Source organism: Oreochromis niloticus, linkage group LG3, assembly GCF_001858045.2.
Source record: "Oreochromis niloticus isolate F11D_XX linkage group LG3, O_niloticus_UMD_NMBU, whole genome shotgun sequence".
NCBI lineage: Eukaryota > Metazoa > Chordata > Actinopteri > Cichliformes > Cichlidae > Oreochromis > Oreochromis niloticus.
Genome location: NC_031967.2, coordinates 65,180,324 through 65,195,141, shown reverse-complemented (window position 1 = coordinate 65,195,141; position 14,818 = coordinate 65,180,324). Strand labels below are relative to the sequence as shown.

The following is a 14,818-nucleotide window of genomic DNA, read 5'->3' as shown; positions in this document are numbered from 1 at the left end:
TCTCAAATCAAATCACTTCTATTGTCACATCACATGTGCAGGTACGCTGGTACAGCACATGTGAGTGAAATTCATGTGAGTGAACTCTGTGTCAAATACTGAGCTTCAGTAAAGATTCAAGTTGCAGTTATTTATATGTCCTGTGACCTTAAATCTTCACTCAAAGACAAGTTTCTTTGACAGTGTATATGTAGATGTATCATATATAAGAGACAAATGTTGTTCCTTCAGTATGTTGGCATTACTAAATTTGGCTAAATGCTTACATATATGTATTGTAGGAGCCATATGAGTTGCTCTTTTTTGACTAAGTGGGTTTGTTTAAATGGACTCACTGTATTGGTGCACGGGTGTGGGGCGTGTCTCATGGGTGTGTTAGATGATAAATGTGGTTGCACTCACCTGTTCACCGCACCTGATGTTGATGAGCAGAAAGGTCTGGCGAGCATGAGGCAAAACCTTCTGTTGACTGCAGCTTGAATGATTCTGATGTATTTTGACTGTAACTTGATGGTTTTTGTATATTTATGCACTAATTGATGCCATAGGCATAGTTGTTATTTGGTAGTGATGGCCAAATGAAGCTTTCTGAAGCATTGAAGCTTGTATTGTAAAACGGTTCATTACTCAAAGCTTTTCAACACAGTCCTCTCTGGTGACATCTGGTGGCCAGAAATATGAAGAACAGCTTAAATCCACAAAATAAAACCAACTGCTTCGTAATGATTGCCCACTCTACAGAGTGGAATTCTGTCTGATATTGGGCCTCCATTGTGTTGCTTTAAACGTGTATTTTTTGCGGTGCCAAAAATGTTGTTTATTTCTTTAATAAATAATTTTGACCAGTAAACCTTCCTTGTTTAAACATGCACCATGGTTTGGTCTTTCTTTGCTTGTGACTTCCTGATGTTGGTAAATACAATAATTGAAAAATACCGCGTTACATATAATATACATATAATAATGTACAAGACATTATGGAGTATGCTTCTGCTGTGAGGTCCTGCCTCCATGTACTTGTGCAGTTAATCGCTAGACGGGTATTTTTATAAATAAAATTATGGAGATTTTCCTATACATATTTTGACCTGGGGTAGACTTGATTGTGAATTGGAAAGGGAAAATGCTTATGAACTTTCAAATTAAAAACATGATGCATTTAAGGAAACCCTTTTCCATTTGTATTTAAAAAGAAAATTAGTTCCACTGTGTGATGGCCGAACTTGTTCCTTTTCGTGGAGATAATTTCTCCTGCCTTCAGAAAAATCCCTTCACATGGCACACAAGAGGCTGGAGTGCAGAGAAACTGGTAGAGATGCAGTTATACAGTCTTCCTGGGCCCCACAAACAAGCTAAAGAGAATAAATAAATTGAATTGCTGCACATTTTGCAGACTAGCAGTTTAAGATTATTTAAAACATAAAATATATCTTTTTATAACATTAAGTGTAATGAGTCAAATAGAAGTCTTTCTAAAGTTATTTAATGATATTTATATTATAAAAAGCAGATTTTTGACATTTTAAGTTTGTCCTGTTGTCAGATAAAATAAACACGCACAAAACAAAAGCAAACAGCCAGAACACTAAGCTGGAAAACTCACCAGAATGACCAAAATCAACTCAAAATACTTCCACACAACAGAAACTCCTCTATTCCTCGCTGGCTCCAAATCTCTCAATAGACATATCAGTGGTTTGCTATCTGTCACCATCAAAACACTCCACAAATCCCGCGAATGATTCACCTTCTTATAAACCAGTGAATCAGATACCGTAGCGGTTACGTTCTAAATGAAGCTTCGGACATCACTGATCACGTGACTCTGGCCAAACGAATCAAGCCTCGACACAGTGCTTCTGAAGCAGTGTGTTGATTTTTTTGACACGCTCACCGGAGCGTCAGCTTCAAGCGAGCCATCACTATTATTTGGCATAGTAATTGGTGCCAATTGGTAATTGGCTGTGAGTCGCAGTTATTTGTTTGTGCAGTCTGTGCATTTGTTTAATAGTTAATCCCATGTGCTGATTTGTATATTGGACAGTTGCATGTGGAATAAAAGGAGCAAATGTTACGGAAGTGTATTTTATGCGTTTATTGTTGCGCGACATCTCATGTTTAGCTTGCCGCAGCCGTATGTTGGAGGAGCCGCAACAAATTGTCAACAGAAGAGTTTGTAGATTTTATTGGATTATTTATATATAAATGAGTTTTATTGCTGAGAGTTTTATAGTTTGCTGTTGCCTTAGTCCACACGGCTTTTAGAGTAAGCCTGGGGCGACACAAAACAGATTTCTATTTGGAGTCTTAATCCCCTGTTAGCTTTCAGCAGTACAGCTGCATTAGGCCTTGTACTGATTTGCTTTCTAGTTATTGTGCATCAGGCGGCTGAAGCCATTGGCTTGGGAGTACCGCTGCAGTTTGTGTTTAAGACAGTTTGTCTTCCTCACAGCTGACGGTATGGAGGTACATAAATACCCACAGCTAGTGTGTAAGGAAGACTAGGTTGAGTTAGTTAGGTTTAATAGGCAGATTAGTGGGGGATATTGCTCCTGTTAATTGTGTGTGTGTGTGTCCAAGGTTTTATGAAGTGAATGTCATCAAATTGATGCTTTGGAATGAAGCTGTGTGGCATAGGTGCAGTTCAGCGTATGGATTTTGTAATGTTTTGAAGAAACATGGAGACACCAATTAATGCAATGTGTTGATGTGGATGGAAAGAAAAGACTGATTTGTATATTGGACAGTTGCATGTGGACTAAAAGGAGCAAATGTTACAGAAGTGTATTTTATGCGTTTATTGTTGCGCATCATCTGTGTCCTCATGTTTAGCCTGCCGCGGCCGTAGGTTGGAGGAGCTGCAACATGTATAAAAACAAATGTCCAAGCTGTGATAACTGTTTCTGATAAAATGAAGAGTAGACTGATATATGAAATATTCCTTTATTGGGTGAGAAAATCAGACCATGTGATAACTGCTTTAAGCCATACAGAATAGATATCAGAGCCTTAAGCAGGCTGACTTCTGCTAAATGGGTCAAACTGGGCAGAAAGTATACAAACACATAACATCCTCATAAAATATGATGTAACACTATAGATCAACTTACCTTAGAATATATAAAGCATATAAACAATTACAGCAATATGATGCAACAAACACAGCAGTGCTACTAATCCAAAATACTCAAAGCTTCATAGAACTGAAACAAACATTTATTTTTAGCTCCATTCTGCTGCTGATACATACTTTAGGTTTCTGAACATTAAACTTGTTGCTGCCTTTCATAGTGTGTAACTTGAAGGCCCTGAGTACTTTCTCCCACACTGAAAACACTGGAATGATAACATTATTTGAACATTACCTAATAAGACTGATTCAGGACAGACAATTAGTTATGTTAAACTTTCCTAGCAGTCCTTCACAAACAGGGAACAGTCTGTCTATTCTCTCCATCTGTCAGCTGCTGCTGGCTCTTCCTCCTCCTCTTCCTCACACACTGCTGAGTTTGTCCTGGTGGATCATCAGGGGTGCAAAGCCTCACAGATGATGTGCAGCAGTGGGTCCCTCAGTCTGTCCTCACTCTGGACACTTGCAGTTGTCACACATGGAAATCAAATGTGTGATAAGCTGCAGGATTCAAACACAAGTGTAACTTATAAATACATGTTCATACTTTTATTCCACAATCAGAGAGAAAAAGTTGCAAGGACAACTGCTCATCAGTGGGATGCAGTGGTGTGACTTTTTTGTGTGGGCACAAGAGGACTACCTAGTGCAAAGAATATACATGGATACAGATGTGCACAATGCAATCAGAGAAAAGGCTGACTACTTCCTTTTTTACATATATATGCCAAGATACCTGTGTTTGGAAAAATGAACAGTGAAAACATAGCAAAAAGGAAAACAGATCCTTCAGGCTGGCTGGAAAGAAATAACTGATGTTTTATTTGCAAAGTATTTCATGAATATTTTTGTTGTTACATGTTACTTTTATGTGAAATCAAGAAACTGTTATTTAAGCAATGGCATCAATTTCAGTTTTTTAAACACACACATTAAAACATAGAATTTGTGCAGAACTTATGTACATGGTAAGTATTTAAAAATCCATGCCTAGCATACTGACATACATTTAGACAATAACACAACTGAATGAAGAAAATGACAAATGGTATTTTGGATATTACAAAAGCACAATGTCACTTATGATTTTAAAACGATTTAGTGATTTACTTTATAATTTTGATAAACAATTTTGTTAAATATGAATAGTAATATAGTAGTATAATTAAACAGTATTATTAACATTCAACATTTGCAATGAATTAGAATAATCAATAACTGGAACTCAACTATCAGCACTCAAGTACCAGTTCTGTAATCAAGTTTTGTCAAGGAAGAAATGCAACTGTAGTGGCCTCAGCTGAAGGTCATTTTCCATAAGTTGTACTGGCACTGGTGTCTTGGGAAAAGTCCATCTTGTCTAACTTAGCCCATTTTTAACTAATGGTGTTTTCTGGTAATTTGACAACATACATGCTACTGCAAACAGTTGGTTGATATTGTAAACATGTGACATGGTAATGATGCTATCAAAAAGTTTGTTCTGTTTTATCCTCCTAATGACTCGCTCCACATGTACCCTGAGTCTGGCTATGGCCTGCGTCTCCTTAACCTGGTATGCTGGCATCTGCTTCTGCTTAGATAGAAAAGGTGGGCGGTACACTTTGCATTTACAACAATCGGTGATGTCTTCAGTCAACTTCTCAGCAATGCCTGATTGTTTGAATAGTTCCTTGTCACTAACCGAACCAGCAGATTAGAGATGAATGTCACTGGACCATGTGGAGCTATGCCAACCAGGGCTTTGATCGTACAGTGGGATTTGTACGAAGAGTACATTTCACTTTGGAGAAGTGTTGCGGATGGTGTCTGACACCTCAGCTCTGTACAGTCAAGGATCATCTGGGTGTCTGAGAAATCTTTGAATTCCTCAGGGAGGTAAGCTTGCACTTCTTCACGTGTAAGCCAGATGCATTGAGACCCCAGTGCAGTGGCAAGAAAATTTGTCCATGTTGCAATAATGCGGCTCACTGTGGACTTTTGTATTTTAAATCGGTGTGCCAGGTCCCTCTCCTTCAAACCAACTGACAGGAAAACCAGGAAAAGAAAGAACTCGTCAATTGGCTGTAGCAGCTGCCTCTGGAAGGTGAAAACAAAAGGGAAAATGTTACTCCTTAAGCTATGAACTAGTAATATTATGCTTTTCTTGGCTAAATGTTTTGTAATGGTTATGCATACCATACTGTACCATGGGGTAAACAATGAGGTGCTGTAGTACACAGGTGCATGTATGTAAAGGATGCTGAGTCCTTTATCATACATACACCTGTGTATGTATGCTATTGTACATTATGTAATGTAATTGTACATAAATTCATTAACATTACACCTTTAGTTCTAACTACCATTGTACATGCATAAATACAATAACATTACACCTTTAGTTCTATCTACCAACAAACCCATAACCTACCGTTGATGTGCGTGCAGGTGTCAACACTTCTTCGCTCCTATTGGCAGCTGACTTGGCTCTTGAAACCCGGATCATTTTATAGATGCAAGGCTCAATCAAAAACCAAAATGCCATCAAATGATCATAGCTTGGAAATCTATTTACGAGAGAGACAAACATTGTGTCAATCATTAATTCACATTACACACATTACACACATAAAAATAATGTAAACTGTGACAAATATGCTAATGGTATGCTGTATAACATAGTCTGATTAAGAGTCTATTTGGTGTTGTATTTTACCTGTAGCATATTGTTGAAATACTAAAGCATCTACATGAAACATACAATCAGCAGAGAAAAAGTAAATATCTATTTTGCTTTCATTAAGACTGGAAACACTTTCGAAATTCAGCTGATGGTGACCTTGGTATATTTTAAACAATTAGCTGGAATAGAGCTTAAGTGTATCTGGTATAGTATCGGATGTCAGTGTCGGAGCAAGCAAAACGCTGTAACCCAAATTCTCGCTGGACACGTAACTTCTGGATTTCCTTCCTCAGAGTCTCCACGTCTTTGGACAGGTCTTCTGCAGCTGATGCAGATATGTCCAATGCAGACGGCTCAGGGACAGAGCAGTAGTCATGATCTCTTGTAAGACTGTGCTCTTCTTGATCGTCAGCAGGAACTAGTTCAGAGCGTCGCTCCGTTCTCTCCCAAACACTACGCCGCGGTGGTTCAACTTTATAGCCATTCCACTCAAAAAGTGTTGGTACAGCACCTTTAATAAGCCGCCTTCAAACATCAAGGGTTGTTGGCTCTATGAGTTGATCACTGGCAAAGTGTCTGCTGCAGACCCTGCTGTGAGAGGTAATCGTGAAATTATCCCGGCGTATGTTTACCAGCCATTGTCTTCTCAAGTCGGAATGGGTTGGAAAGCCATGAAAACTTAGTATGCCGTTAAATTTGGCTGAAGCCGAACAAAGTGGGACACAGCAATGCTCAGAGTATTTCTTCTCCTGTTTTTGAAAATGTTCTGTTTGAAATACTTTTCTTTTTATACTCATTCTGAAGTGACATTAGCGTAGCTACCGATAGATAAACAAACATACCAGAAACGTCCAAGCGGTAGTATTTGGAAACGGAAATACGTCACATGCCCTAGTGGAGTCCATCTCCTTTTCCTAAACTCTTTTCCTTGGCCTCGATGAAAACGTCATCGTGGGGAGGACAACTGCTAAGGACTCAGGAAAAGAGAGGAGCGGTGCTGAGAACTGGAACAGCCTTACACTCGTCTCTCTGTACCAATGTCACATCGGATGTCCGGCTGTTGAAACTACATTGTGCTGAAGATGGACTACAAAACAAACATCTTATTTCGTAACAATGTGTTCTAACCCTGTTGTTTTATGGAGGTCATATAAACGAGAACAGCCTTTTAAAAACATTGCTTCATCATTAAGTTTGAATTTTAAAAAAGAAGGAACAGTTAGGGTCAGATATACTAACATCTGCAGCAGTTTAAACACGTCTTTTGATGTTAAAGAGCTGCTAGATTTACTGAAGAGACTGTCCTAAAACTCTCCAGTCAGTCCTCAAGCTGTGTTTTGGGGTGAGACCCACTTATTTTTCCTACATAATACAGTTCATATGAAGCTGAAATTAATTATGCTTTTTATTTTTTAATAGTGCACACAGCTAACTCTCTGCTGAATATGTAAAACATAAAAGTGTTACTGTGTTACATGCCTGAATGTTGCTCATGGTCTGATGGGAAATAATGTTTTCTGTTCTTTAGCACATCGAACAATCAGCTGTTCACAGCTGCTCTCAAGCTGAGTTTTACTGAACTGGAGTGGCTTCTTCATAGAGAGGTTAAAGCACACTGTTAGTAGATCGTCCTGCAATTGTGACATCACAATAATTTGCCTCGCTTTATAAACCTGTCACTTCTGTAACATATAAAATTAAATACATAATACAATAAGTACTTTGTGAAGGACTTGCTGACATCTTGGCTGAATACATGCTAAAATATGATTGTGTTCTTATTGTTGGCAGGGGCGGATCTAGAAGGGTGGCATGGGGTGGCAAGTGCCACCCTAAAATGATCCCTTGCCACCCCCCAAGTGCCACCCCAGTTTTGCATATGATGGTGTTGTTTATTAAAATAAGATAGCATTAACAGTTTGAGCGTAGTTACAGTCAGCACTGAATATAAATGCTAAAACTGAATATAATGGATAGTGACTGATGTAAGCTGACAAAGCAACAAGCTGCAGCTACACTGAGTCTCCGTTTCAGCCCACATTGAAAGTTCAGACTTCAAAGTTTTTAAATTTTAATTACAGGCCAGTAAATCCAGAGTTATGATAATATATATAAGCCATGCTTTGTTCTAAATACTGCCGTCACGTTTTTGTGTGTGTGTTTTAAGCGTTTTATAAGTACAGCGCGAAAACAGTTAAGAAAGGAAAAAAAGCCACCGCTTTCCTATCGGTGGAAAAATGCACCATGTCAACCAATTTTTTATTTTTATTTTTTTTTAAGTCAACACATGGGATTTGGTCGTTTAGGAAGAGGGAGAGTTTTGGGAGTGATGGTAACGGCCGCGAGAGAGAGCGAGTGAGAGAGAGAGTTTTTAGATGTGGCCGATTTGTGACGTTTAGTGTGGAGTGTATACTTAGTGTGTTGTGTTGTCTTGTGTAGCTGTTCTGTTGTGTAGTCGTTTTGTTTTGTGTGTCATTGAGGGCACCAATTAATGTCACAAAGGCACATTTGCAACGTAAACACTGTCACTACGTAGAAAACCAGTGGAGTGATACACCTCCTGTTGTCAGGCCTGCAGGTTTGTCCCTGTGCTGTTCTCCTGTCTTTTGATGCACAAACTTTTTTTTAACTGGCAAACATCATTTGTGGGGCATCTTATTGCAAAACCTGATTGTTCTCTCATTTTAGTTTTACTAATAATTTTAAATGGTTGCATAAAATGAAAACAAAAGGCAGGTATATTGGCTGCATTTTTAAAGAAATAGTTGTATATGTTTACAAAATGTACAATTTATATTTGCATTTCAAGTTATAAAAAATGACTCAACATATCTGTCGCTTTTTTTTATAGTAAAAAAACTACTAGCATTTTAAGTTCTTTGTGTGATTTCAGATCAGTAATACTAATGCAGTATGTCAGTGAAAAAAAAACAACTAAATTCAGTTGAGCTGCAAAGAATGATACCAAACAAGGCAAGGGGGAAAACCTAAAATGAAACAATTTGAGGGTGAAATACAAACGTAAACTCAAAAGGAGTCAAAATGGCCGGTTGTATTTCAGACCTCAGTGGGTTGATCCAAGAAATCATGAAAAATTAGGTTTAAATTTTTGTTCATGACAGTGCAGATTTCTGACATTTTGTGTAATTTAAGCTTTAACAATGTGATTGTTTTCTAACAAAAAACAGTGTGAAAATTAAGTTAGACTTGTGTTTGTAAATGAACTGCCCCAAGTTGTGTAGCTTTCTGGATTTTATACTTGTTGGGCTACATATTTATTTATTATACAGGCTATACAGTACATACATAAAAAATGTGAGTTTTGATTCTAACTAAAGTGTTTAATTATGTGGGCTACAGAGAATAATTAAGCTATAGAAAATATTTATATGAAAAATGTATATACTTATCGCAATTGAATCATTTTAACCATATGTAACCACCTGTATATGTGTTTGGGGGGACGGGGGGAGGTTTTTGATTTCTTTGCCACCCTCATGCCACTTTAAGAAAATTTCTCTAGATCCGCCCCTGATTGTTGGGGGTTTTAATATTCATGTGTGTTGTCCTGATATGCCCATGGCAAAGGGCTTTTAAAGCCTTATTGATTCTTTTAATGTGGTGCAATGTGTGACCGGTCCTACACATGAATGTGGACACACACTTGATCTTCTTTTATCTCATGTTTCGTTTTCTTTTTGTTTTTAATGTAGAGATCTCTGATTATGTGTTTTCTGGCCACAGTCCTGTGATATTTGAAGTTCCTCTTGCCTTTACCTCTGTTAAACCTCCCGCTGCTGCTCGGCGCTGTCGACTTTTTAACTCCTCCACTGCTGAGCAGTTTTCAACACTTAACCAGAACTGCAAAATCCCAGATTTTTTATGCAGCCAGACCACAGAACTGAGCTCATGGTTTTATTCCACCTGCCAGACTACTTTGGACTGCATTGGACATGGCTTCATTAAAATCCAGTTATTCTAAAACTAAAGCGCAGGCTGAACGACACGACCCGATCTGTCCGACATGAGTGCCGTCGAGCTGAGCACACGTGGAAAAAGGACAATTTACAAGTGTCATTACAGATGCTAAAGGACTGTTAGCGTCTATATATATATATATATATATATATATATATATATATATATATATATATACACATATATATATACACATATATATATACATATATATATATATACACATATATATATATATACACACATATATATATACATATATATATATATATATATACATATACATATATATATATATATATATATATATATATATATATATATATATATATACACATATATATCTATATATATATATACATATATATATATATGTATATATATATATGGACCAAGTATAGAAAGATAGCATAAGTGTAGATACTTACATGAAAACAAACATAATAACTTCATACTGTCACTGGGTTTAAAATAAAGGAGTGATCACAAGAAATCATCAGTATCAAACTGTGACAATAAAAAATGTTCATTAAAGCAATCAAGAATGGGATGAGTTTGATGTCAATCCTTGGTAATGCATGGGGGAAGCTCTGTGCCAATTTTATCAGGAACTAAGGATTTGATCCTTTTCTGGATGCAATACCTTGGCCTCCAGTAACACTATATGGAATCTTAGAGTCATTTTGACCAGGACTTCTCCTTTAATGGAAATATAAAGCAAATATTTAAGACTGCTTTCTTCCATTGAGGCAATATCTTTTAAATCAGAAATATCCTGTCTCAGAGTGATGCTGCATTCATGCGTTCATGCATTTATTACTTGTAGTTGGGAATATTGTAATTCATTATTATCAGGATGTTCTTTTTTGCTGGACAAAGGCAGGATGCGATGGCTGCTGTTTTATCTACGTGTGGATGCACATGCCCAGCTCCCAAATTGTACCCAAATACTGTACGGTCCCTCCATCCAACCACACACTTTGGGACCATGACCACCAACTGCACATGCTCCACCGAGGTATCACTATGAGTGACAACATCATCCAGGTAGCAAACAGCATATGCAGTGTGATGACGCAGCTATCACTACAGGAGGTTCTGAAAAATGCCCGGGGCTTCAAACAAGCCTAACAGAAGTGTGACGAATGGTACAAACCATACAGAGTAGAGAAGGCCATTTTTGTCTTTGGACTCTGCAGACAAGGGAATCTGCCAGAAGGCGTTAGTTAAATCCAACATCATAAAAACAAGCAGCGCTTATACAGTCAGGTCAACAAGGGGCATGGGATAAGCATCAAACCATGAGACCTTCGCTTTGTGACAATCATCACAGAACCATATAAAACCCTGCGCTCACTTCTTAATTACCACCTTAAAGACAACCGGCCCCTCTCAACAGCTGGGACAAATCATATGGCAAACAGATAGGAGACCAAACACTGAGGAACAAATCCTCATTTCATCCTATGACAACAGCATTTTCACCATTTCAGCCAATTCCTTTTGCACAATTTGTCTCTTGTGCTCAGGCAACCTGTAGGGCCATGAACAGACTTTCACACCAGGCTGCGTTTCAAATTGGTGCTGCATGAGAGTCTTGCAGATGGTCGGGGGGAATGAACACATCTGCAAACTACTTTTGCAATGCAGGAACATCTGCTTTATTGGAATGTGTGAGATGTTAATCACAATGCATCTTAAACACACTGTCTGAAAACTTCATGCCCACATCTTGTTTTTAAGAAAAATCAAACAACTTTTCCTTAAATTCATTCCAGAGTTTTTACTGAGCTGCATGAACCGTGCCGAGAACAGCCAAGTCTCCTCCTCTGATAAACCTCCACATGTACCACTAAAAACATTTAAATTAGTTTGAATCGGAAATCATGGCTCAAACTACTTGCTGTGAGACCATTTCTTTATTTTTCACATCAAACCGTTTAATAAGATAAACTTTACACAGAGTTCATCAAATATAACTAACGCTTTAACATTATCAGGATTTCATAATACAAACTTCAGATCAACAGGAAAACAACCACAGAACATGTGGATCAAAATGAATTCATTAAAAAACAACGTGGACAAACAAAGGATACAGTAAATACACTAAAGTGAAAAGAGGAGCCAAAAATAGATGTTTAATAGGATTTGAATTAACTAAAAGTAGTCACCTGTGATCTTTAAAATGGTCCTGATGTGTGTTGCTGTTTTTAACTTTTAACAGTTCTTTGCTGCCACTGTGAATATTGTGTTCCTTCCCTAATTGAATTAAGGTTACACAGCCTCACTGTTCCATCTTCTGGTTAAAAACAAACAAACATGGAATTACATGGAAGTACAGCCCAAAACCAGTTCAGCTTGAGTTTCTTTTTTCTGGACACAAAGTCACAGCAGCTCTTGTTTCAAAGCTGGTGGACAGATTTAGTTCATTTTGGAAGTTTTAAGAGCAACTGCTGTGTAATAATTTGCAGTTTTGGGAGAAAAAGGATTTAAGAGAAGATTCTACCACAGCAAAATATTAAATATGAATGAAGAATTGAAATTTAACTGAGGTGAAAAATGCAACGAATACATAAAAAAACAAGTTAATTTTGGAAAAGCTAAAAAAGTTCAAATAAAAGAAATGATTTACATATCCATATGTGATTTTTGATAGAATACCAGTTTGGTTTTAAAAAAAGAGAAAGAAAAGACATTCCTATAACTTTAATAATACAGTAACAAGTACAACTACTAAACACTACTGTGTCCTAAGGGAACAAAGATTAAAAAGTAACATAGAAAACATTTTAGAGAATTAAAATCCCTCAAAGGAAAAAACATAAACTTGATATGCATATCTATACATGCAACTTCCTAAATGTAACATTCAGGATTATTCACTGCAGGTCCAGAAATCAGAGCTACCTGATCAGATCCAAGTGTGACATCAGCTGACACTCTTTACAGGAGATTCCATCTGAACTCTGTGGAGCCTGATCTCAAGGTTTTTAAGTCTGACCCTGAAACCAGAAGAGGATCTTTCTCTCTCTTCAGATTCATTGTGATCCAGTGATTTCAGTCCTGCATGATCAGGCTGATGTTTGCACAGAGCAGATAATGAAGTGAATGTTTTTGCACATTGGTAACAGTGAAACAGTTTATTTACAGCGTGGAATCGTTTGTGTTCGGAGTATGAACTGACATTCCTGAAGCTCTTGTCACACTGGTCACAGCTGAAGTTCACTTCCATGTGTGTACGTTCATGTTTATTACGATGACCTGATTGTGAGAAGCTTTTGTCACAGTGTCTGCACTTGTATGGTGTCTCTCCTGTGTGGATTCACTTATGCTTTTTCTTTAAGCTCATGTCCGGTGGTGAAGCATGACCCACACTGGTCACAGATGTGCTTTTTGACCCCACTGTTGAAGAGTTTTGGTATTTTTAATGTACTTGGTGTGTGGAAGCCTCTCCCACATTCTTTGCAGTAGTTCGTTTTGTCTCCAGTGTGTCTACGTTGATGTGGTTTTATGTGGTCCTGTTGATGATTGGAAGTTTTTTCACAAAGGTCACAGAGAAACTCTTTCCCACCACTACAGTGACGACAGGGTTGAGAACTGGATCCATATGCGTTGCTCCGCTTTTTTATTTTTATCCTGAATGTCGCCTGAAATAAAGAGCATCTCTGCCAACGTCCAATTACATTTTACTGTTTACATTATAACACTCAGCTTACTGAGCGAAAACGACTCTTTATTTTTCGAAACAGTTCATTCAGTATAACTCCATAAGTTTACTGATCAGACTTGTTCCAAACAATCAGGTTAAAATTACAAGAAAAAAAAATCAATACATCCTCACTGTAACTGCAGTTGTTATTTTCTGGTGTGGATCTGTCGGTGTTTTCTCACGTGATGTGGAGATTTAAAAGTCTTCTCACACAGGTTACATTTATAAGGTCTCTCCTCAGTGTGACTAAACATATGTAGTTGTAACTTTGCATCTGTTGTAAATGGTTTCCCACACTGATCACAGAAGTAAACATCATTTCCAGTGTGAATCCGACGGTGACTATTTCGGTACTGTTTGTCGCTGAACGTTTTTCCACAAAAGTCGCAGCTGTATGCCTTAATTCCAGAGTGGGTAACTAGATGCCTGTGTAATTCGTGCCTTTGAGCAAAAGCTTTACCACACAACTCACAGTTGTGTGCTTTAACTCCACTGTGCATGATATGGTGTGATTTTAAGCTTTGACGATGGGTAAAAGACTTTCCACACAAGTTGCAGCTGTATGGTGTAACTCCACTGTGGACGTGTTGGTGTGTTTTAAAGGTTTGAGCGTGGGTAAAAGACTTTCCACACAAGTGACAGTTGTGTGCTTTAACTCCACTGTGGATGAGTTGGTGTGATTTTAAGCTTTCAGCCCGGATAAAAGACTTTCCACACAAGTCACAGCTGTGTGCTTTAACTCCACTGTGGATGAGTTGGTGTACTTTTAAGCCTTGAGCCCGGGCAAAATCCTTCCCACACAAGTCACAGCTGTAAGCTTTAACTCCACTGTGGATGAGTTGGTGTCTTTTTAAGCTTCCAGACTGGGTAAAAGACTTTCCACACAAGTCACAGCTGTAAGGTTTAACTCCACTGTGGATGAGTTGGTGAATTTTTAAGCCTCCAGCCTCGGTAAAAGACTTTCCACACAAGTCACAGCTGTAAGGTTTAAATCCACTGTGAATGAGTTGGTGGTTTTTTAAGCCTCCAGCCAGGGTAAAAGACTTTCCACACAAGTCACAGCTGTAAGGTTTAACTCCACTGTGAATGAGTTGGTGGTATTTTAAACCTCCAGCCAGGGTAAAAGACTTTCCACACAAGTCACAGCTGTATGCTTTAACTCCACTGTGGATGAGTTGGTGTCTTTTTAAGTCTCCTCCCCAGGTAAAATTCTTCCCACACTCATCACAGCTGTAAGGTTTAACTCCACTGTGGATGAGTTGGTGTGATTTTAGGCTGTCAGTCCGGGTAAAATCCTTCCCACACTCATCACAGCTGTAAGGTTTAACTCCAC

At 38.1% G+C, this 14,818-nt stretch overlaps 2 protein-coding genes across 2 annotated transcripts in view; both read right to left on the bottom strand.

Annotated features, from left to right (window-relative positions):
- The window catches only part of LOC102078817 (zinc finger protein 665), a 1,047,781-nt gene that overhangs the window by 226,453 nt on the left and 806,510 nt on the right, over window positions 1-14,818 (bottom strand). The gene's annotated exons all lie outside the window — the stretch shown is intronic.
- Window positions 12,660-14,417, bottom strand: LOC109200628 (zinc finger protein 70-like; the record flags this gene model as incomplete). The annotated part of the gene is made up of 1 exon (XM_019356206.2): window positions 12,660-14,417. A coding segment is annotated over one exon (786 nt), but the record flags the coding sequence as incomplete, so codon positions are not given.